Source organism: Convolutriloba macropyga, chromosome 1, assembly GCF_964194025.1.
Source record: "Convolutriloba macropyga chromosome 1, txConMacr16.3, whole genome shotgun sequence".
NCBI classification, from domain to species: Eukaryota; Metazoa; Xenacoelomorpha; order Acoela; family Convolutidae; genus Convolutriloba; species Convolutriloba macropyga.
The window spans coordinates 67,168,380-67,194,722 of NC_134468.1; the positions used below are offsets into that span (position 1 = coordinate 67,168,380).

The 26,343-nt window shown below is 32.9% G+C and overlaps 1 protein-coding gene across 1 annotated transcript; it reads right to left on the bottom strand.

Moving 5' to 3' along the window:
• Positions 1-3,053: 3,053 nt before the first annotated feature.
• LOC142347152 (C5a anaphylatoxin chemotactic receptor 1-like) lies at positions 3,054-19,960 on the bottom strand. The gene is made up of 5 exons (XM_075398917.1): positions 19,763-19,960; positions 14,877-15,046; positions 14,299-14,597; positions 4,579-4,767; positions 3,054-3,206 (listed from the first exon to the last, which is right to left on the bottom strand). Exons 1-5 carry the CDS (start codon positions 19,933-19,935, stop codon positions 3,054-3,056), a joined length of 984 nt encoding a protein of 327 aa, XP_075255032.1. The 5' UTR covers positions 19,936-19,960.
• Between the last annotated feature and the right edge of the window lie 6,383 nt (positions 19,961-26,343).

The window sequence follows — 26,343 nt, forward strand, 5'->3', positions numbered from 1 at the left end:
CATATGCACTCGTTTCCATCGTTCTAGTCGTAAAAATATACTTGTTTAACTTTTATTGTTTCTACAGTTATTTTTTTGGCTTCAAAAGCTTTCAGATTAATCAGTTGGCAGAAACTGGGTTTAAAAATCAACTGAAGACTGCAGTTTATTTAATTTCCCGAAAACAGAAGGTTTGGATACAAATTTGATATAATATTTTAAGAACAATATTTTAAAACTTTAACTTTTGATTTCAATTTCTGCGCTAGATAACATTTTTTAAACTTTGGAGTAGACAGTGTTATACGAATGTTGATTAATTTTTCGCGTAAATTTCCCTCTCTGTTGACGAAGTTCAAATAGTTTATTTTCCTTAATATTTTGATTCCTTCAATTCCTCTATATTTAATAGTTTTTATTATCCCTCTTTCATCGAATTGATTGGATTTCAGTTTGTCATTTTATACTCTTTCTTGTCCAGCAAGTTTTCTAATAAACTCATCGAGTTACCCAGAATGAATTTCAAGTCTTGATCAGTGCTTCCCCGGCGAAATACACGTCTTGAACTGTAAAACGAGCAGCCATCACGTAATGTTACGTCACGCATCTCAAGACTGGTGAAGATTGGTCAAGACTTCCACAAAAATTTTTAAGTCTAAATCAAGTCTTGGTAAAGACTTAACAATTCTTGAGTTAAGTGTTGACCAAGATTTGATAAGTCTTGATAATTTTGCAGTTAACCTGCAAAATGGAGTTTTGAGAATACGAAATTTACTGGTGTATAGGAAAAAAACCCCAAAGAGAAAAAACCCAGCCTGTTTTTCATAGGAAACTAAAACAACAAAAATTTTAATACGCACGCCTAATAAAAGTTCACGTGATTTTCACGTTCTGCATTCCAGAACATACTGATTCTTGGTTCAAATTACTCCAATTGTTGCAGCCAGAATTTAAAGCCCTGGATTTTGTTGACTACGTTGAGGAAGTTTATCTCGGCTGCTTCAAAAGGAAGAGAAGTAGGCGAAAACCACGCTTTCATCTCACAATGTGGACTATGTGTATCATCGATGAATTGAGAACCTACTGAGAACCAACAATGCGATAGAAAATTTTCATAGAGATTTTGAATCGATGATTCAATTGAACTAGTCCGATGTTTGGAAATTTATGGGAGGCAATGCACATAAAACAAGCGCTTCAAGAGTTTACCGTGGCACTACAAAAAAGGTGAAGCAAGTAGATAAAAAAAGAGTCACGGCAGAATAAAATGAATTGGTTGTGCCACACAAGAATATCAACCATTACAATATTTACAAGCAATTGATCCAAACAGGTCATTTTGAGGAACTGTTTCAATCTTTTGCTTTATATCCGTGTGGTTTTCAGTTACTTTCATTTTATTGATTTTACATCGCTTTGACAGTCAATTGAGGGTTTGCTTCCTTGGGATTATGTCCTTTGGGGTTTCTAATTTTTGTGTTTTAATCCTATCCAGTTTTGAGTGGTTTTTTCCGCGGATTTTTTTCCGAAACAGATTATTATAATTATTGAATTTCAAAAACAGCTGAAATGCGTTAGATTTTCAAACAAACATTTGCTAATGAAAATGCCAAGCTAATTCCGACTTGATAATCTATCAAATAAAGGTATCCCGTAAATTTTTTAGCAAATCATTGTTTTTTTCAATAGGCGGGAATGACAATAACTGGTATATTTAGGCGAGGTCAAAATTTTTTTCATTTTCAATCAAGTTAACTTTGGAGAAACGCTGACATTTTTTGTACGCTTTTTTCGTATTGCAGAGTTTTGAAGGCCAGCCATTTTACATTGCAGCCTCTTTCTTTCGTTACAAAAGAAAAGAAAGCCAACAATAATAATCACGCCCAAAACTTGACGATTTTATCGTCACGATTTTATCGAGAATGGTCAAGTTTTGACCAGTATTCGACCCAAAACTTGACAAGTCTAAAAAGTGACTTGATCAGAGCTCTGATACAGTGCTGATGCTTTTTCACTGAATCTGTTCTGATTAAGCATTTACGTTAAATCAGGGTAAGTAGACAGAAATCGCTCCTCAGTAAAAATAGCTAATAGTAAAATGCAGTTTAAAATAGCTAAAGCTCTAATTGAGCTAAACGGAAGTTGATTTTGCAGCCCAAAAACAAGTAAAAATAGAATGTGATTTATTCTGAATAACACTTGCATATACAAGACGTATGCTTGTATATAAATGTAAGTGGTATACGCTCAAGTTTACGCAGCCGAAGGATGCGCTTTTTTTTAGATGAAGAGCTTGCAGCTCGAAAAATGAATCTCACTGTACGATTATTTGTCCTCTCTCAAGCGGTTACTGTTAAAACCAGATCCACAATACTCCATATTTCAGATTAGGAGGAGATTTTACGTGGCTGTCAGTATTTCTTAGGTTGCAAAGGCTCTCTAAGAGACATTTAAGCACGCAGCTTGTTCTGCTGCCCTAATTAAATAACTAATGCCAGGATTTGTCTCACAATTGATCAGAAATGTCCTTGTTTTGATAGGTACTTTCCATCTGGGACGGCCTGGACATAGCAACTTTCGGTCTGGAATCTCAACCTGGGTTGGTAAGTGTTTTCTAGTTTCCTGGGAACTTCGAGCATTACCCCGAGACGTATTCCACTACTTTACGGAGAACTCCAGGTACTTTTTCCTTAGTAAAACAAGTTTGCGCCGGAAATTTAATTGTTTCAAACAAAGTTCACATAGTGATAGCTGTTGGCGGGATTAGAAACGCGAAAGTTGAAAAATAGTTGTTTCTTTACATGGCATGCCTTTATCGAGTTTTTCCATCCTTTTTAATGACTGCGTTGTATACACAAAATAAGAGTGGACAAACTTTTCTGTCAAAATAGACTAAGGATTTTTGTTGTATTTAATAAATTTTCATCTGTATGTATGTCTGCAAAGGAGAAACTTCGCTTGGACGAGTTTTGTGTTTTAAGGGAGCGATTGCACGTGTTTTGGGTAGCTTCTGGTTTTTTGAGGATACAAATATAAATGTAATGTTGGTCCAATTAATAGAAGGTTCTGAGAAGTCAGAGCTTCGATCTGCTAACCGGAACGCTTCTTCCATTTCCGACTGTGGTTTTTCTAAGTCCAATTGTTTCGTAAAATTGTCCTCGGAAGTAAGAGCTGGCCGCGAAATACGCGTAAAAGTTCATCGAGTTATTCAGTACAGCCGGGAACTTCTAAAACAAACACATACGAAAAGAAAACCTCCTATATCTAACATCCCTGGCAATGAGCGGATTCAAATCTAGCAAGAATCTGCAAGATTATTAAAAAATTGCAGGATTCTTGCAAGAATCCTGCAAGATATCAATCAGAGTAAAAAAGTAAATCAGGGTACTAATGTTCTGGAAAACTCCTTTTAAGCAAATTGTTGGTTATTAAACAATTTATTAAACCGAAATCATTGAAAAATTTTTTAACCGGGATTCAAAATCCTGCAAGAATTTTTGCAAGTTTTTGAATTCTGGAAAATTTATTTGAGTATTTTGGTAGTTAAAACTAACAGAAAACCAAATGAATTGACTTTTACCCGGTTGCGGAAAGAAATCCCCAAGGAAAAAAACCCCCACTTCATTTTAGATAGGAAATAAACCCCCACGGAAATAAACACCCACATAAATAAACTCCCACTTTACTAATAAAGAGCTGCGCATTTTGAGCGTTTGGCGATGCCTTGCAGGCCATGGCCATGCCTCAGTGGCCCGTGGGACTTGATATGAAACTATCACGACCGAACAAATGGGGGTTTATTTCCGTGGGGGTTTATTTCCGTGGGGGTTATTTTCCGTGGGGGTTTATTTCCTATATAAAGTCAAGTGGGGTTTTTTTCCGCGGGGGTTTATTTCCTAGACCCACATTTACAAGAATTTTGATCTGCAGAACTGATTCTAATTGACGTTTTTCCTAAATGCCTTTTGAATATGAAATCTTGCAACAATATTGCAAGATAGCAAAGTTATATAACTTTTGCTATCTTTCCACAAATTGCAACACTTCAATTTTGGAGCCGTTGACTTGATTTTTTGATACAGCTTTATAAAGATATTTGATAGGTACTGGCCAGACCGACTAGGGTTACGGACAGTCATATCTGGTGTGACCCAAATTGGTGGTCTGTATAAACTTTTAGTCGAGCCTTCCATAAAGCAAATGACATAATTCCCTCTTGATCTGGCAAATACCCACATTACCCACATCTGATAGACACCCAGAATTCGGTCTGATTATTACACAAATTTTGGTCTGTCCGTTCTTGGATCTGGCTTGGGTTTGGCCTACCGTTCATTTGGTTTAGTCAAGGTTCTGACATATGTATGTTTAGTCTGGGCCAGGTCTGTCTTTGATCCGAGGTTCTGGCCTAGCGACTGTTCGGTGTGCCCAAATGTGACCAAAGTCTGCTCGGTTTGGTCAAAAGTGGTCACAGCCTGCGACCTAAGTTTGTCTGGCCAATAACTTTCTTGGGTCTCGGACCTAATCTTGAGTACGGTACGGCATTGGGAGCATGCATCAATTTGGCAATGAACGATTAAATATGTATAAACTGCTGACTCGTATGTAGTTGATAAGGTTGGCAACGCTGGGGTTTGTGTCTTTGAGAACAAGGCTGAGTCTGGCCAAGATACCCAGACCACCCAGACATAGACAGAAGGCGACCGAGACCACAATTAGACACACTGTCACTTCCCTGTCACTTCTGGAGACCGTTGCACTCTTCTCTTTCAGCTTATACACTATCACCTTAACAGAACACAAGTTACTCTAGTCAGCAGGCGTGGTTGTTCCTGTAGCTCAAACTCAATTGCAAATTGCGGGCAACACCTTCGAATACAGCAATTCTAGAAGCTGGAAACCTTACACCTTCATAGTAACTATTGTTTAAAGTTCATAGAACTAGCAGCAAAAACCCGAGTTTTGAGAGGAAGAAAATTTGCTCGATAAATTTTACCTGCACTTTTAGTAATTGCAGGTTGCATTACTTTGAGATGTCGCATAAAAATCCATTCTGTAATATGCTCTGAGTAAGTGGGAAATAAAGAGAACCTTAATTCCTATATATATTTTTAACTGATTCAAAGAAAATGACAAAAAATGTTCCGAATTTATTCCGAGTCAGTGCTGAGGTCAACTAAAAGAAGGTAGGTGTGTTGATTCAGAAAAACACATTTTTTGGAGCAATAAAAAGAGGTGAATTAAAGACCAAAAAAACTACTAATTTTCTATGTTCGTGAAGTGCAAATATATTGCCGCTTACAATAACTAAAACTGATGATTTGGTCTATTGGAACACTATTATTTTACATGTGACAGAGAAATTCAATTTTGGCTTTTTTGCTTAGCACAAGGCTGCCTATATGTTCTCAAGATTGTAGAAATTCCTGAGAGATTTTGGCTGAATACTACGTCTGAAAACAAATATTAGAGATAGATGAATGTTTTCATTGCAGCTAAATTAAATCATTTGTGTGCCGAGGAATTAAATCATTAATTACTGAACGCCCTGGCTCTTCTCTGTTTAAGAGAGTCACAGGTTATTCAGGTGCTCAAATTTTATGCCATATTTGCCGAAAATGGACTCTCTAAAAACCTTGCACCAGGTATGACAGGACGTCAAAATATGAATACTCTACACTAAACAAAATACATGTTTCTTCTGTTTGCAGCTGTTCATTTAACATATGTTTTTTGGTGTTAATTAGCAAGATCTTGATGCTAGTTTTTGCCTTTTACTTTTGTCTTTTACTTGTGTAGTAACTTTTAAGGCGTAGGGCAATAGGCGATACCGTGATAAGGCGATAAGCAAAACTATTTTTTGAAACCACTAGGCAGAAAATTTTCAACTAACTTGTTGAGAAAAATAGGGAAAAACCAATAAAAACACTTAAAGACGGCACTTCAATATCCACCAACATTTGTTTTAACATGAAAATCAGCTGATAAAATACATGTAAAAAGTACTAATATTCAAATTTTTGCATCCTTCTTTCCGCTCCTCAGTAATATCCGAGAAGAGGATTCTATTAAAAGTTAACTGCGGAAAGAGTGAAAACTTTAATTTTTTACCAAAAATTTGAGTTATTCTTAATAGTTTGGGGCTATGTGGCGCGAGTATCTTCGAGAAAAATGTTGAATGCCGAAATAATTTTGGGATAGAAATAAACTGAAATGCTGCAAAATCACAATATGAAAAAATCAATTTTTCTGTATTTTTGTAAGCTTTTATCATGTTAGGACTATTATTAGGAACATTTGGGTTCATCGTATTGTCAACTGGATTTTGAATTCCCGCCTTTAAGTGATTCAGCTGATTTTTGATTAATTTCCACAAAAAGTTAGTTGAAAAAATTGCCCAATGGCCACAAAATTCTGTGTCGCCTAATATACCATCCCTTTTTTTATTCATTCAGTATTTCATGAGCAGAAAAACGACTCCTTGATCCCATGAGATAATTTTTTATTACCACTTTTACTACATAAAATTGCATTAAGCTTTTGTATATCTATTTGATATGAACGAAAACATCAAACGGGAAACTTTCTTTTCTGACGTTGTACAGGTTTTTGATGTTTACTTCGATGCAATAATGATTTACATTAGTCATAACTGCTGGTTTGGTACTAGAAACTGCAAAGAAAAAACACTGTATTTTTATCTGCAGTCTTCACACTCCCTTACAATTACTTTGTAATAGCTGTTTTAGCCAACCAATCTTTTACTATTTTTACGGAAAAACACATTTCAGTTTGTAGAAATACTTCAATTGCAGATGTTATACAGATAATTAAAAACTAGAACAATTTTTTAAAAGTTTCAATCGGTGACATTTTGCAAAACTTATTGGATAAAATGAAGAAATTGTAATAATGAAATCGGCAAATGTTTAACAGATACATTGACCGTTCTCAGTACTTTCTAACAAACTTGCTACCAACTACTCTGATTATGTTGGTCTTTTTTATGCTTTCCGTGAAATGATTAGTTAAGGTCCAACCACCTACATTTTTCTACTGAATTTTTTACACTTGAAATCTCATTTTTTGCGTAATCAAAAATTTTTCTCATCAGAATATTATACGATGACCTGATTTGTTAATATTTCTTGACTGATTTTGGAAGTGTGCCAAATTGGTTACAACTTTCGATACCGATCCGAAATTTTTACTTATGTCAAATGCCCCTGTACAGATTTTTGCTGACATGTTTTTCGTTTCGTCCAGTAATCTATGCGTTAATTATCAGTTAAAACTTATTAATGGATGACGTTTGTGAAAAGTTTTTTTGGTTTTCATTCTAAGTGATAAATGATATGATTTATGATTAATGCTGAGAAACAGAGAAAGATAAGTCATCAGTCAAATAAGATAAGAGATAATTGTCTTCAAAAAAGTATCTTTCTTTTGGCTGAGAAACCTCTTAGCAACCGGAAATTCTAGTACTTCAAACAATATTTCTTGCTTCCGTTTCATTTTCGTTTATTTGTTATTTGCTTTCATTAGTCTACAAAAAAATCACAGCTCTTTATTAAAAATATGTTAGCTATCCGCGCTGTTATTAATATAAACTCCTTTTAGCAATTTTTTTCCTCACGTTCCTTAGATAGGAATAGGAATAACAATTTGAGATTAATTCGTCAGACACTAGTAAATTTGTTTCCTTTTGCCAATACTTTTGTTTCAAATTATTTTACTTAATTTTTAAATACGAAAACCTAAAACTGTTGCTCTTTTGATCTATGAAATTTTTGAGTTTTGTAATACTTACGGGTTAGAGAAAAGTGGCGTGCAAGTTTTCAGTTGTTTTTCTAGGAAATTCACAAGAAAAAAGTCCAGTTGCTGCCGTTTTAACGCTTTTTTGATGGATCAAGCATAATCAATTGTTCTTTGAGATCAATTAACTGTTTCATTTCTTTGATGCCCTATATAATTAAAGTATCACAACTCTGCACTTTGCTCTTTTTTGCGGATATGTTTTTTGTATGTCCGTTTTGAAAACTTCTGAGTAAGCCAAGTCACAGTCTTCATCAAAGTTTCCATAGAAAAAAATTAATCCTCCCAGAAAAAATTGATAAAACCAGTGCAAGTGCCGGGAATATTTTAACAAAATTGAACGCAGGAGACAACATTTATCCACGGAAAATCTGTTTAGCATTCATTTATATAATATATATGATATTTTCATACATACAAATATACAAATATATATATATATATATATATATATATATATATACAGGTAAATATTTATACTTATATATATATATATATATATACATATATATATATATTTATACATATATATATGTATATGTATTTATATATATATATATATATATATATATATATATATATATAAATATATTTATACCACTATATGTATATATTTATACATATATATATATATATATTTATTTAAATTTATTTATGTATACATACATACATACACACACACACACACACACACACACACACACACATATATATATATATATATATATATATATATATATATATATATATTATACATATTTACATATATTAATTAGTTTATGTTGTCTGGTTCAATTCAGTGAAACAAAACTATTGCAGTTTAAACATATTTAGTCTTTAATTGATTTTTTTATTTCAAACAAGAAAACGCATTCGAAGCCTTAAAGCCGAATTTTGACCCCAAAAGATGTTCAATTGAGCCTTCCACAAACGCCAAAACCTGGTATGGCGGGGTCCCATTAGTGAGGATAGGTAACAAATAGTACAAAAAAAGAAAAAGGGCAAAATTATTTAACACTTTTGTTTTTTTTCGAAAACAATTATCTTCAAATTCATGAAAACCATTAGCTACAAAATGGAATAATGAAATAGGTTCGTCTATTTGTCCAAGAGAAGCGCTTGAGACGTGTAGTTTTTCAGAATATGTTTGAAGTCTAGAAAGAGAACCTTATATATAGACAAAAATGAAAAATTAGTTTACTTTTTGTGCGAAAAATCCCTGTCGAAGCCAATAAATTCAAAACGAATTCTATGAAAAAAAAGAATAGATTTTGTTCACTTGCAGCTACCCTCGACAACAATGATGTCATATTAGACCTGTAATTAACGAGACTAGGTATCACATAGACAAAAGTAACAAAAAACAGCAAAGATAATAAAAATTGGCTTATTTTTATTAAAAACATTTATCTCAAAAGAAAATCATTCGATAGCAACTGAAAACATCCAGTATGTTTAAGATCACATGCGCTTCCATAGGAGTACCTTGAGACCTGTCGTTAATGATTTTTTTGGTTACAAAAGGAACTACAAATGAAGACAACAAATAATTCAATTGAATCTTTCGAGAAAACGCTGTCGCAGCCGCAATTTTTGGGCCATAACAGTATAATCAATTCAGCCATCCTCAAATGCCAAAAATTTGTTATAGGCCTTCTCATTAATGAGAAGAGGTAAAACTAGACCAAAAAGAAGAAAATAGGCAAAATTTATTGATACTTTTTTTCGAAAACATTTTTCAAAGTCATGAAAGCCACCAGCTACAAAATAAAAAAATTAAATGGTTTCGGCTATTCGTTCAAAGGAAGAGCTTGAGACCTGTAGAAACTCAATATATGTGTTATGTCCTCAAAGAAACGTTAAATATAGAGATAAAAGACAAATTAGTTTACAGTTTGTGTGAAAAACCCGTGTCAAAGCTAATAAATTCATAACGGATTCTTTAAAAAAACATATTAGATTTTGTAACTTGCACCTTCCCTTGACAACAATTATGTTATATGTGACATATAATTAACGAGACTCGGAAAGAAATAGACAAAAAATGCAAGGCTAAACAACGTTAAAAAGAGTTTGTTTTTAATTTTGAAAACAATTGTTCGCAAATTCATGATAGCCATCAGCTATCTATTCAAATCAGAATACAGACTCATTTAATCCTTCATAAATTGCCAAAAGTCAAAACAACTAAAATATTTTGAGTACAGAAAAAAGATACAATAAATTGGAACTGTTTAGGAAGCCATTTGGACCTATCAACAGTGAGATGTGATGTGAATTGTTCTGTTCTTTATTTATCATAAAAAACTCCATTTTAGTTTTTAAAAAAAGACCAACTGATTTCAATCCGAATTGTTTTTTTCGATTGTAACAGTCCAAAATTTGACTAAAACCAGCCTCGTTTTTGCTGTTCGTCCACTTAGAACACTCCTTTGTTTCGAAGGCTTCAGATCTATATAATTTGTTAGTTAAAGATTAAAAATAAATGCTGCGTTTTTGATAATCATAGAGTAAAATTAGCAAAAAACGGCAAATTTTGGTTCTAGACTACTATCAATGGACTTGGAAGTAAGACCAGCTCCCATTGTAGTTTTCAAAGAATGTGTTTATTGTTTTTGGTGTGTATACTTCCAGCAGATTTAATCAAAATGGATTAAAGAAGCTTATTTCGGACAATTTTTGATAAAAAAGGCTAATTTTTGATATACGTAGTCAAAATTTTAGCCAGAAAAATTAAATCAGAAATGTCAACAAAACTTTTTTGTATCTAAAAACAAAATAAACAGTAAATTGTAAACAATATTTACAATTTTTAGCAAAAATGACGAAATTTTAGGCAAAATTCCTGAAAATGTGAATAAAAACAACGGAAATTCGTCTATTATTCACAAAAGTTCAAACCTCGATAACTCCCTGTAAAATACAAAATTCAAAAAAATCTTTTTAATTTCATACTCTACGCTGGAGGGGCTTTTTAATGATACCACTCACAACTCTGTATGATGAATATATCGATCGGTCAAAATTGACCGAACAAAAAAAAACCCATTTGAGTATATAGTTCCTCCCCCCTCAAGATGGTCGGAACAATGAAGCAGCTGAAACAAAAAAATTTGTCAAAATGTGCATGTAAACAAAAATAAATTCTAAAGTTCGCTAAATACTTATTATTTGCAATTGTTTAGGCAAAGACTATAATTTAGTTTTTTCATTCATCAAATTGGCCAAAACATACGTAAATCTTTAAAAAACGAATAATCCAGACAGTGCCGATTGTGTCGGTATTTGCTCAGAGACAACAATCAATAAAAATTGCCGACATATTTATCAAGTTAGCAATATATCGTTCGAAACATCATTTTTTAGCCAAAAGATATTATTGAAGTAGGAAATAATCGATTAAAACAACTCTGTGGACAACATTCGGAAATGATAATAGCTAACTGATTTTGTGATGCTATGAGAGTATATAACAAGGACAGAAAAAACGAAGTATTAAACAAAGTTTTTGTAGACCTTATAATTATATCTGAATAATTTAAGTGCCATGTTTTTAGTTAACTGACGCACTCTATATACCCAAGGCTTCAGACCTTATCAAAAATAATGAATCACCACGCATTTTTCAGTAGAGAAAAGAGATACAGGTTCTTATTCTTAGTTCTGTTAAGTCTACATAGAGTTCAATCTCTGTTTTTTTTTCGTTTTTTTTTACTTGATTAATTGCTCTCAAACCTTTTTTGCAGAAAATATACTAGTCATGTGGTCTTTTTAATGCAAATATTCATGCATGAATATTTTTTTAATTGCTTGACTGATTTTTCCTCTGACCCATTTGACTTTTCGTCTTCCAAAATGGGATAAACAGGTATCGTTATCGCTCGGAGGACATTCTGGTCGTCCTTTGCAAAACAAACTATCGAAAATGTCTGAAAACGAAAAAAACTGTTTAAAGTCAAAATCATATTTGCAGAGGAATTTTTTTGAAAATAGCCTCCTTCTGCTCCAAAAGTGGATTCACTAGTCAGTATTTGAAATGTTCAAGGTGTGCATGCAGTCCCGATGATTGCTACATCGTTTTTAAACTTAAAATGCTACATCAAAAGCGAAAACAGGTTGTGGGGATTTTAATTTTGTTATTTTGACAGCTTGAAATTTGAAACTTTCAGGAACGACAGCCTCATTCAACATCTTTCAATATAACGACAACCTAATATTTTGATGCAAGTTTAGTTTGTTAGATCCTATTTATTGATCGGTAGTAACAATGGAGTGTACTAAAAAAGTGCAAAAATCACCTTTTACATTTTTTCTATGTATGCGGAATACCAAAAACATATATTGACAGCTAGCTTTGTTATGCCGATTCCAGGACGGAGAGATAATTAGCACGAAAAAATAAAGCGTGGGAGATTGTCATGCGGAGGCCCCGAAACGAAGTTTTGCTTACCACTTGACATAATGGCTTTGGTATAATAAAGGTTAAAGGCAAAATTTTGGTTGAAGCCAGCTCAACGAAAAATAACCAGTAGGTAAACCAAAGAGTGTGCGTCTTCAATTTTTCAGTATAAACGATCCGAGTCAGACTATTTTACTCTCACTCCTCAGCAATCAATCAATTGACGAATATTTGTTGCTCAGTTGTTTTATAAATCGCGAGATTCTTTTACGGCCGTGAGCTGAAAACAATTTTGATGAAATCCCTGAAATATATTTTTTCTGTGTCAACTTTAAATTATTAGACAAAATTTAAAATTTCTCATCAAATGTGAAAAAACGTTTAGTTGATTAATCTAGCGACCTTAACAATGCAGTAGCAGGTAAGTCAGCTGTTGAGCCTAAAAGATGCCAAAACTCTCCCAGATATAAAAGAAATTTTCCGTTTCCATATTTTCCGTTTCCATATTTTCCGTTTCCTTATTTTCCGTTTCCATATTTTCCGTTTCCAAAACTGAACAAACTGCGTTTGTATTTTTTTTTGCTAAAGATCAAAGATCAAATCATATTTTAAACGGTTTCTTCGACAATTGATTCAGTTTGTAGAGGGTTTGCTAAAGATATTACTTTTCTGTATCTCTCCGGAAAAGATATATATCAGCCGAGAATGGGTATTGAAAAAAAAAACTTTCGGTCTGACTTAAAGTTGCTGCATCTCAATTTCCTGTAGGTTCGGATCAACACAGAATTGATGTTCAGATTTTTTGTTTTCCTCATTGATCTGATATTTTTGTTGACACAAAAATTTAGAATAGCAAGATTCCCTGGTTGAGCTGTTCAGACCGAAGTGAGATCTGATCAGAAATCTTCGAGCGCGAACACATGGTCTGATCTTTTTTGTAAAAGTTTGTTAATAGCATGTATCGAGCGCACGAATTTCTTATGGCTTAAAGCGCACTAAAGTCTGGTAATCGGAGATCTCAAACACACAAAAGTCTGGTCAGAAACTGCTACATGAGCGATGAGATTACATTTTTGTTGCTGTCCAATAACCCTAGTTATAAGTATGATGATTTAAGGATCCTGCAAATTTGCACAAAAAAGCAGAAAAGCAAGAACTAATTAATTGAAAACTCAAATCATATATTGTCCCATCAAAAAGAGAAGACTATCATTAAACCATAAGCACCATTAGTTGTCACAAAATCTAATCAACTAAAGAGTATATTTCAGAGGAAGTCAATGTATCTGTCATGTAATAAAAAAATTTTCAATCTATTCAGAGGTTATTTCAAGTGCACAAAAGTCTGAGCAATGGTCTGGAGAACTTGTCAGCGCGACGACTGCCCGAAAGTCTGGACAATGGTCTCGGAATTTGTCCGATCAGAGGTCACTTTGATCTTGGATCGTCTGACTAGAGGCAGCTAATATCTGGCCTTCAATATGAGTTGCATCATATTATACAAAATTAATACAATTTTTATAAAGGATTTTTCCTTGTATCACTAAACAAAACTGTGTGATCTTGCATCATATAATTAAGCACCAACTATATTGCTTCCAAAATTAACTGTTATACTCCACACTAGAATGGTAAAAGCGTTAATTCCGTTTAGTTCAAACTTACTGGCGAAACCATATGAGATCAGTTTTAAAAATCAGGTATCGATAGTCAAACCACATCTTTTTTGTTCATCTTCTATGGGTTTTTGAGCTATATATGAGCAGAACGTTTCTTGATAACATAAAAAAATTCTCAGAAACGGCAAAATCTTTGAAATGTCAGTCAGAAACGCTCATATCAAAAAAGTTTGGCCGGTTTTGGCTTTCCTCCACACTGGTGCAATACTATTCTTTGTCGCATATAAGCAGTGGAAAAAATTATACAATTACTCTTATACAGTGATTTATACGTGACTCAAATTTTAGTACCAAAAACATGTAAGAGGGTAATCGGGGGACTTAATAGAAAATGCCCCCTATAATTTTTCTATCTCTTTGGGGGTAATGGGGTGAAAATAATACTATTATTACCTCATCTATAAGTCTTTTTATTTCATTGCCTACCAAATTTACGATGATCATAGCAATTCCAGGGATGATAAATCCTCCAAAGAATATGAACTCATAGTACACTTTGAACTCCTTTAGACTGAGAATGGACCATGGGTTCCCAATGACAAAGTTGCAATAGAGTTCCTTCAGATCGTATTCGAAAAAATTGGGCAGCATTGCCAGACCAGTTATAACCCAGATGAGAATCGAAGTGATTTTTGCCCGCCGTGGCTTTGAGTTTTGTTTGTACCAGATTGGCTTTGATATAGCGATCATTCTGTCGAAACCAGTGGCGAGCAGCACCACGCCAGCTGAAATGATCAAGATTTACTGTTTTTCTTCTGAGCGTTGAACATATTAGCTGGTAAACTTTTAAAAGCAGTATGCTGCCTTTCTCGCCTCCCTTCAATTTTTTTGACCAAATACTTAAGGGTTATAATCAACGAATTTTGCCCAGCATAATCTGACAGACCGATTCTGACAGCTAGATTTTAGTATTAGCCAGAACTGTTATTTATAATAGAACCTAAACACTTAAAGTCCAAACAACCGGACCGGGCGAATCCAATTATGTTTTGGATGTTTGTAACCTGCACTTGATGAGAAGTAAGTGAACCACCCGAGGAACCGACACAGGAGAGGGTGGAGTGTGAAAAATTTGATTCCCAACATGGCGAGCCATGCCTCCATCACCCCATCTTGGAAGCCGGCTATTAAGTCACTCAAAGCCAGACACTTGATGAAAGTCTGTCCAGAAGACCTGCAAAAGATATATCAAACTATGAATCCAGCATCATTTTAAAAATCGTCCGTTTACTTTGGTTTCATCTTGGTCAAAACCAATCGAAGCCCAAATGCTTTTATCGCTTTGAGCAGTTTTTGTCGATTGTAAACAAGCGAAGCGTCGGTCTTCGGATTTTCAAGCATAAAAAAGTCGTTTTTGTCATAGTTTGTTAGGTTCAAACATAATAAGGCAGAATTAAATTATGCCAAAAAGCTAGCCAAAAATGTTCAAAAGACTTTCAAACGAATATTTACTTTCAACCTTCAAACGAATGTGAAAATATCTATTATGATTATTTAAGTTCGTCAAAACAACCCAGAAATAGAAGAAATAAGCCCTATCCCTTTTATGCACAATTTTTCTGGAAAAAACGAAATTGGTATTGCGCCATCGAAGCAAACAAATTCGTCAGAACTTTGAAGAAAAGAAAAAAAATATATTGTTTCAGTATAATTCATTTAGTTCGCACTTAATTATTCGAAAGACTTTTTTTCAATTATGATAATTAATTAGCGCTTACGTTAGACTTAAGAAGCTAGAAGCCCGGACCCAGGAATTTTGCCAAAACTGTGTAAAATAAAAGATAAGTGGTAACTATTATTGACAAGTTTAAAAAAATCATTGCAATTTTTTACATAAATTTTCGTTGAAAGCGTTGAATTTACGCCTCTAAATTCAACGCAGTGAACGCCAATTATGTAGCAAAAGTTGTGGAAGTTTTCTAAAATGTCAATGCTAGTTACCACTTATGTTACCCAATTTTACGTTTCAAAGCCTAGAATTTACATAATTTTGCGATCTTCAGCGTAGATAATTCATAAACTGGCATTGAATTAAAAGTTGACCTTACAAAAAATCAACGCTCAGATTTCTGCCTATGAAATTTGAGTCACTAAACGCTTGCATGCATGCCACCCCATTTTATCACTGTCCAACACTGCCTTGTTGTTCTTAGGAATCGCAATCTTTTTAAATGGGACTGGAACATTACATTGCTAGGCGTAAATATTACAAAAAATTTTGTGTTTCAAAGCGTAGATCTTACAAAATTAGGCTTTTCTAAGCGAAGATTGTAATTAATTTTGCGTTTCCATGCCTCGCTCGGGCAAATTTTTAGAAAAACAGCTGCTTTTATTGATTTTTCGGCAATATATAGACAATTGCTGAGTTTCAAAAAATGAAACTCGAGTTTCAAACTTAAACTTTAAATGCACTTAATATGAATCTGACATAATAAATCAATTTTGGTACACTAAGTCCGATAATCTAGCCCCAAAGATATCATCAAAGATCAAAACATCAAACGTACCTTACAACCTCCCACCCACACCTTCCTGTCATTAAAAAGCCCACAATGCCCATACTCATTACTGGAATAGATGAGAAATCAAAGCAAAAATTAACGCAAATTTTGTGGGATCACCGCTAATTTTAACGCAAAATTAAGTAACATCTGGGCTTATAAACTCGAAATTATCTAAGATTAGCATTAAATTAAACGCACAATTATGCAAGATTTACGCTCATAAAAAGCAAAAATTCTTTTCAACGCCTCAGGCGTAGATCTGACTTCAATTGAACACATTCACCGTTGATTACATAATTTTGCGTTCTTTAGCGTTGACGGCTCGGCCAGGGAAAACAATCTTTCCCAGAGTAGATAAATCATTATCTTTGTGCATCTCATGTACATGAACGATCAAACTGATATCTGAGGAAGTCCACATAATTTTGCTATCATGCGCGTTTTGTTTTAATTGTCTGCCATATGAGGAAGAGATAGAAAACTTTCAAGAATACAAATACGTTCAAAAATAGTAGTAGTGTGAACTAAAATTTTGCTTCCGACTCAACTCTATTATTAAGAAATGCCACATTAGAGATCCGATGAGACCCTCCATTGTTAAGACTAAGGGACAAGACAAACAACATAATAAAAAAAACAATAACAAACTTTATTTACATCCAAAACATTCATTTACAACCAATACCTTTATATGAAACATGATCAAAACAAATTGAATTGTATATCAACTGAAAAACATGAGAACAGTCCTTTATTAGACTCATTAACAAGTAGACAAAAAAGAACAATACTGGCAACTGAAAAATATACGTTTAACTATTTTGAACCAAATAATTTTGAAAAGGGAATTCTTTTAGATATCAACCGGAAAATTCAGAAAAAAATAATTTCAATCATATTTCATTTGAAGACGTGACAACCTCTCATTGTTCAGGGTATTTCGTATGTCCAGAAAAAAGACAAAAGCAGACGAAAACAAATAAAAACTAAATTAATTTTGAGAGAAAACGATGTCTAAGCCAATGAAACCATATTATGTTTTGTAAAACATAAAATAGAATCAACTAAACTTTTCTGAACAACAACAATGTGATTTGTGACCTTAGAAATACGACACTAGGTACACTAGGTACAAAAAGAACAGATTTACAAGTTAAAGAGTTCATTTTTACATTTCGAAAATAAATGAAATTAGAGTTGTAAAAACAATTGTTATCATATGAAATCATCAGAACATATCATTTATTTGTTCAAAAACCATTGGAATTGTTCATTACCGAGAATATGTTAGAAGCTAAAAAAACCAAAAATACACACAAAGTTAAAAAAAAGTAAATCAAAATTTTGCGAGTAACCGGTCTCGATGCCCGTGAAACTTTAGTCAGCGCAGTGGAAAACTTCAGAACTATTCATTTAGGTTTTTGCAATTAATTGATATGCAGCTTTTTTGATGAGACTAGGTAACACAAAAAAACAAACAGCAAACTATAAAAATGAAAAATTATAAAAACACACTTTTTTATAACATTCGATTTTAACGTCATGTTAAACTTTAGCTATCAACTATCAATGAATAAGTTCCCCTGCCCTTCTTCTAAAAACTGCACAGAGCTGCAGTGCAGGTAAAAAAATTTTAATGCGTCAAACAGAAGAACAAAAAGTAAAGACAAATATGAAAAAAATAAACAATTACTTGTCGAAAAACTGGCATCTAAACAGTTAAAACAATAAGCAATAAACTAAAAACGCTCAAAATTTTCAAGTGCGCTTTTTTTCAATATTAAAATTTTGATATGCGATTTTTATATAATGAGTATTGGTAATGAGTAGAGAAAAAACAACAGCTAAGTGCAAAGTCAGAAACAAATCTGATTTTTTTTAACATTTGATTTCTAAATATTGAAAAAAAACCAGATATCAACTGAAATCAGTAAGCGATTGCTTTGTTTATGCATAGGAAGCTGATATGAACTGCCATTGTCTAAATTTTTTGCATGACAAGGAGAACGATCAGTTAATACAACAACAAAAAAAATCCTTTAATTTCTGTTACCAAACGGTGACGAAGCCGCTATATTCATGATCTATTTGCTAAAAAAATTAAGACGATCTTTTGTGCCTTCTTTTTAAATGGCAAAAAAATGCAATATCTGATCTGTTAGTGATAAAACAAGACAAGAAAAAAACCTCAAAAATGTGAAGATGTCCAAAAATGAAAAAAATTGTGTGAGAGCTGGTAGTATCAAAGCCGAAAAACTTTACATAAATTGTAAAACAGCAGTAAATATTCAATTTTAATCCATTAGAAAGATAACGCAAAACCTTTTTATTTAAAAATCAAAACGAGTATTTTTAAAAATCAAGTATTTTGAAAAGTCAAAATGATCATAAGATTTTGACTGAAAAATTAGGTATTGTTCCTTGAAACTCCTTAGGAATCGAATTGAGCCTGTCCTTGTAAACCATGGTGTGAATTGTTCTGTTCTTTAATTAACATAAGAAATGCCAAAAAATTGTTTAAACATTTCCAAAAGTCAGCTTGAAAGAAAGACAGCAAGTGATTACAGTCCGATTTTTTTTATAACCGTAAAAACAACGATCAGACCAAACTTGCAATAATATCGGGTTCTGGGTGTCTATCGAGTTAAATTTGCAAGAAACCGGCAAAATTTCAATTCATGAGCTCTCTCATAGGAAACAAAAGTAAAGTAAAACTAGCCGTCTTTGTAGTTAACGGAGTTAAAGCATACTCATAATTCCAAAAGCGAAGTTTTTTTCAAATTAGTACATAAAGGAGTTTCTTGAAAGAAAATTGCAAAGTCTGGGTAGACTTTTGAATCTGATTAGTCAGGATTGGCTTGATTATAACAATATCACTGAGTTCAGTCCAAAATTAATGGAAATCTTATAATAATTTATTTAAACCTTTTTATTATTTCGCAAAAAGATTTTTTACATTTTACATAAATTACGAAACCTTAGCATTAATTTAAAATCGTTGCGAAACGCTTACGTTAGTCTATAAATAGTTTCCAGATACTTCTATTGTTTCACATTTTACGAGATTTATAAACTAATGCAAACATTTCAGCGAAGTTGCGTTTCAACGCTTATGTTTAAGCGAATCAATGCCTATCGTGAAGACCTTCAAGATAGGCGTCTACGTTTGACTAATGTATGATTAAAATGTTACAAAAAATAACTCTCATATTTGAAGACTGCTGATGATTTTAAGAGTTTTTAAGAGTTGAAAAAATGTTGAATGAGCAACAAAATTTAGTTAACGCAAATTTTCAGCAAAATTGGATGGAGCCCAATGGAGATGTAAAGCACCGTGATTTAACGTATGATATCTAAGTTTATAATATCCTACGGTATAAACTAACCTTTGAGTAAATTTAGACGCGGTCAAGTATGCAAATATATTTCCAGGCAGGCCAAAAAGGGCAGTCCAAACAGTTATTGCCTGGAACACCTTGATTGGGGTCTCATAACCCAGCTCAATATCCCCCGTCCCGTTCTCAGGCTCCAATGGATTATCTGTACTATTGGGTATCATTGGGGTTCCATCAATGATTTCATAGTCCCATTTCAGATAGGGTAGGCATCATAAGTTCTCGCCTGAAAGAGAATTGCTTTGACTTTAAAAATTATATCTCTCATTTGTATTCTCTGATTGTTGACGAACGCGACAGCACAAAAAAGAGACGAAATATGCCTCGATAAATAAATTTTTGTCATGGCAACATTACATTTTTTGATAAAAGCGTGGTCACTCGTTTATCGCTAATTGTACACTTTATTTTTCAACGTCAATCGATTGTTTTTTAAGTCATTTTTAGTATTGTGAAATACCATTTCTTAATACCTGTAACCAAACCATGATTTCTAAATATTATCGGAGTTAAAAGTGGTAGGAGATACAGCCCACTTCGAACAAAAAAGAGCGTATGGAGTGGGGAAGTCGGATGGAAGTCAGCTTTATACAAAAACAGAAAAGATATATATATATATATATATATATATATATATATATATATATATATATATATATATAGAATGAGGTAAAAAATGAGGTAAAATGAGATTAAAAAACTATTCTTTAAAGCTCTATATAGAATAATATCGATGATCATACAGATTCCGAATTAAGTTCTCCCTTTAAGTTCAAATTACTAATAACACGCAATTATAATTCAACATTCTAGAACCGTGTACCCCCTTTTTTTCAAAACACCATTTGAACTTGTTTTATTGTTTTAACAGCTTTTAGTGAATAGGAAATTATATATGTAAGGCACGGGCTTTTTTAATCTTCTGTCGATTTTTTCACGTTTTTTAACACATCGTTGAGAAAAAGCGGAACGTCATCTCTAGAGACCAGTTTTGAGTTGGATCCAAAACTTCGAACTTTTCCAAAGTAGTGGAAGGGTTACAATTTAAAATTTCGAGGGAAAACAAGAGAAAGTGAAATTGGTAAACGGTAGATTAGGCGGAATTTTAAAAATCTCGAGATTTAGTTAGAGGTTTTCAGCTAGTTCATTCTACGTTCGAACGCAATTTTTTTTCTGGAATTCAACGTTTCAAAATTATTTGAAGAAGTTTGCAATAATAAAAAAATTTAGCAATATCCATAATAATAAAAAGTAGCGGAAGCCACATATTCTGTTGTTGATTTATCTTGCATCTACAAATAACTTAATTCTTTATCTAATTGACTGTAACAAAATTTTCTCGTATCACTGGCAAATCACAAAAATCAAGAGTATAAAAGTCATTTAAGAGGACAAAACTTTGAGAAAATATATTTAACAATGGGAAGTTTAAATAGAATCAGTCTGTTCTTCAATTCTCTGTTTTGAAATTTGAAAATTTAGATAAGTAGTTTGAAAAAAAATTTCGACAATCAAAAACTCCCTAATTTGTGATAATCAATAACTTCCAACAAAGAAAACTGTTACTTGAAAAAGTCCATCATTGGGAAATTTGGGAAAATTTTCACCAAAATAATGTTTGAAAAATGCAAAAACTCAAAGCAAAAACTGTTTTTTAAAAAGAAAAAGCAAACTTCAGATTTTTGTTGCGAAAATACAAACTCTTGTAATTTAGTATTCAAGAATGAGTATCATTGAATTTAAAGAGAAAACTATTTCAATCGTTATCGCTAAAAACATAAATCCAGTATAAGTACCTTTTCTACTGCTCTTGCATATATAGGTTATTCATTGGTTTTTGAAAGTCAATGGTCTTACTAAAAGCTGAGATTCTCACGCCAAATTTCATCACATTACGTGGTATACACTTTACATTTTTAATTATTAAAAATAGCAATATGTTCAACATATCCTTTTTGTCTGAGAGTTATTTTTAGAAACAAAGCTAAAATATTTAAATTTCAGTAGTGTTTAATAAGCAAAGGAGAACAGCAAACATGAATCACGGATTCTGAACAAAAGTTGACATCAAGAAGAATCAGACAAACATTGAATGAGAAAAAATCTAACCGCTCTTTTTTGGGATAACTTCAAACTTCTCCTGGCTTCAATACTGCCCGCATGCATTGTAATCCTGTTAGCTGATATATATATATATATATATATATATATATATATATATATATATATAGAACCATATGTATTGTTGATTTAGAGAGGATGATATCAGATTATAACATGGTATCTTCAATAGAATTGAGTTAAAAATCGGTTAAGTAGTCCGTGACGTCAAATGATTAGTTTCTTTATTTTTCAAAAAAACTAATGTAGGTTTTTAGTACGCTGCGTTTTCCATGTTTGGTTATAACTATTACGACGACGTCACGAACGAAGTTAAATGTGACCTGATTTACTTGTTTACGAAGACTTGATTTTTTCCTGTAATTTGTTAAACATCTATAAATATTTCGAGTACAAAATTTGAAGTTCCAAAAAAAGTTTAAAATAATACGGTAAGACGCAGGTGATGTTCAACTTTATTTTCAAAATTAAATCAATATTTTCGTTAATGATTTATGTTCTTTATTAAACAAAACGTTTTCTTCACTATCAGACGCAACGAAAATAAGTGATACCTCGGGAGCCTCAAAAAAAGATTTTATTATTTTCTGTTACTTATGATTGTACGAGTTAATCCTGTTCTTCAGATAAATAGTGCTTTTTTGCAATGAATTTCTTTTTCCGAATGAAACGCAGTGACTTACAGTATCTTAACGTCAAATAAATACTAGGTTGAAATTTAGACTAGGTGTTTTTCTGTGGGCTTTCAAAAGAATTCCTCTGGTTTTAAGCACTTAGAAGTATTTGCGTTCCTATAAAAATTTCTGTTTATTGCAGTTTACAAAATTTAAGAAAATTTTATATATATATATATATATATATATATATATATCAGAAATAATCTGCTTTTTTGGATAATTGTGAATTGTTTGTGAATATAAAACAAGCAGCGAAGTTAAAACTGCTAAAACGTTGTCTCAAATTGATTTAATATTATCCAAAGAAGACATTTCTCTGATAGCATACAAAAACTTTTTGAAAAGAATTAGTGGAATATTGGAAAATTCTGTAGTTCTAATAGTTTGGTTCTGATACTCTTGTTCTAATTAGTTTTCGTTCTCGGCTGTGATAAGATCAGAATTGATTTCCATGTTAGGAGTAAAATGATACTCAACGAAAACTTTACAAGGGTTCATAAAACCCTGAAGAAAATCTTTGAAAGCATTCTGGTCGTTCTTAACTTTTAGCCGCTAAAATTGCAGGAAATGGAAATTAAAAATCATTGATCATTCTTTCAGGTATAAATGCGGGTTGAGTAACGCTTAGAAAAAACTTTTGATAAAATCAGCTAAATTGTATGTGAAAAAATAATCAATCAAGTCTGAAAAACATTCCTGAACTTATGATGAGCTCTTTTGAAAGCTATTAACGAAAGAAGCACAAAGAAAGCAATCTAATCGATCTAATGATTAATTTTGTCAGCAAGTTCTTGACAGAAAGAATGCTGCTTTCAGAAAAGTCCTACGTTATCTAAATATGCCTTTTGATAAGGGGCGCGTAAATTCTATGCAGCAAACCAATTAAACACTTTTTAAAAATTATATTGAGAGTTACTGCATAATTGAAACACGGGCAGAGGGCTGCATAGCCAGATTAGGCACTAAAAGTGAACAAGGAAGATTGACATTTCTCAATTATTTTTTTTTCATAACATATTTATGTATTTGTATATATACCAGTTTAAAAGTCTTCTTTTTGTGTCTCTCTGAAAACAATACTGACCGCCCCAAATTGATTTTAAAAAACCATTGTTGCATAAAATTTCTATTTTTTTAAAAAGTTGAGGTTTGGCACCAATTTAATCATGAGAACAAATTACAAAATGAAACTACAAAGAAAACCAACTCTTGCAAATTCCGTACATTCCAATTGCACAGCTGCCCGAACCAACATCACTGCCGAATAAATTATGGTTTCACTACAAATCTATCAGCTGTTTACACTGTATATTTACTTCAAATAAATAGAGTTCACAAAAAAATCGCCTGCAGGCTGAGGATTGGTTTTTCTAAATGAATTTGTCTATTGCTTAAATTGAACAGGAGTAATCAAAATTGTTATAAACAAAAGAAAAACAGATAATTTAAAATTTTTCGTTAAGTCAAATAATTTTTGGTTCATTTGCCTGATAAGTTTTTCAGTTCTGCAATTCGCAAAGCAATTACGTATGATGAGTTTTATTGAATCCGCAGCGTTCTTTTGACAATTTATATGACATTTTTCGCTAATTTTTTAAAGTTTGTTGATAGGAAAACTGAAAGCATTTTTTATATTTCTCTCATTAAAAATGAACTGATTGCTATTTATTTACCCGTGCTACAGGGTTCAAATTTTCAGCTGTCTATTTAAATTTCGAACAGTTTCTCAGCTATTTTTAGAGACATTTGCTGCAAAAGTGCATCTCCACTTTGCTCGAAGCCTCAGGTAGTTAGTCATGAGACTTTTGAAGGAACTTGTTCAAAGCCATGAAGACTGGAGCATCGGTGCTAAGATCGTCTGGGGTGAGCCTCAAATCTCAATAAACCATCTTTCGGGACATAGCAATAGCATGCGTTGTCTGGACCAGACATGTATTGCAGCCACTCTCATCTTTTGGACTCTGCTATCACAGATGCAACACTAATTTCTGATGTTTTTTTGTGACTATCACTACATCTTCTTTGTCCGGACCTTAATTATTATTTTCTCACTAGATGATTTTCATTTCAGATACAAATTGTGTGCAGGGATCACACACAGTTTTCTCATCCACTACTCGTCAACTTTCAGTCGTAGAGTGTACCAGTAATCTCGAGCTCCCTCACATCTCAACATTTCTGGCCCTGAATTCGTTGCCTACTAGAAGAGAGTTTCAGGCTGATTAGAGTTTGCAATAAAAATTAGTTGGAGTCTAGCCAAATTGCTACTAAATGGTCCAACTTCATCTGCTAGTCTCGATTTCACTTTCTTTGTTTTGTTTGTTTTCGCGTCAGTAAGACCATCTGTTGCTCATTGGAGATATTTCCAATAGGTAGAAGTCGGCGAGACGTGACTGCAAGAGCCAGTTTTTTACCAGGTCCCACCGACAACCACTCCACTTTTATTTTATTCTTTCAAGGGCACTGTTCAACGCTCTGCCTTAACTCCCTCGTCTCAGGCCCAAGCCTGCGCTGATGAGTATTGCGCCGGCAAGGAACATATTTTGATGTTAAGTCGTTAAATCCTCGTGGTTTATGAGAACGATCGAGGATTTTGCCGCTTAGTTTGACAAAAGTTTATCCAAGATGGCCCACGAGGACGTTACGGCAACAGTAGAGACCCTTCCGGCATTCTACTTCATCCCTGCTTAAAAAGTAGTCCTTCTGACAATCTGAAATTCTTTTTATAGTTTTTATTCGAACCACAATTTTCACAGCTTTGTATAATTTGAAAAAATGTCAAATAATTGCAAACTTTCTTGCTCGAAATTGAAAACCACTGTTTTAAAAAATAGATAAAAATCACCATCAACAAAATTTGAAATTCTTAACAAACATAGATTAAATCTATTTACTTTCAGCTAGAACGAACGCTATCAAATTAAAATTTGTTTTTCTAGATAAAGAGCGCATAATTGGTTTACAATGAACTATGTGTTCATCATTTTATCGAGCTTGGGATTATTTAAGAGCCAACCATCTCAATAATCAGGAAAACCAAATACTTAAAAGCTTTTGGATTTCGCAAAATATTTGGAAAAAAAAATTAGATAAATTGACGTACAGGTACTGAAAATCATGACCTCTTGAGATCTCATATAACTTTTTTTCATTAAAAAAAGTTGAGTTTTTTTGGTTGTTCAAAATGACATAACTCTTACTTGGTTTCTGTTTCCTCTCAAAAAGAAACTCAAGTTAGAAACCTTTTCATTTTCTGTGTCTGCCCAAAACCTCACCTGCTTTTTGAAGTCTCTCTCAAATACTAAAACGAAAGGATGGTCTTAACTATTGAAGCGCGGTTCAGTTCCTCAATGGTGGACAAACTGACGATTAATTGGAAGACACGAAACAAAGGTGGGACTATTAATATAACAAGTGTCGCGGTAATTTTAAGAAGGCGTAATTTCACACTAATTCTTAATAAAACTCGAGGCGTTTATATTTATACAGTGCATTTAAGTATATGGTTTTGAAAATGAAAGGCGTCGTATGCTTCGGTAATTAATATCGGTTGTTCCCATTTAAATTTACCGAGCAACATAACTTATGATGGACTTCCGGAGTCAAGTTCTCCTAATTTCTGATCAGAAGAGAAAATGATAGAGAGTTACTAAAAAACTGTAAATCGACAATTATTAGGCTCATATTTTTCCGAAAATGGTTTAGGAAACTGTTGTTGCACATTAAAACATAATTTTTGGGCATGAATTCTCTAAGACACTAAAAGATCCCATT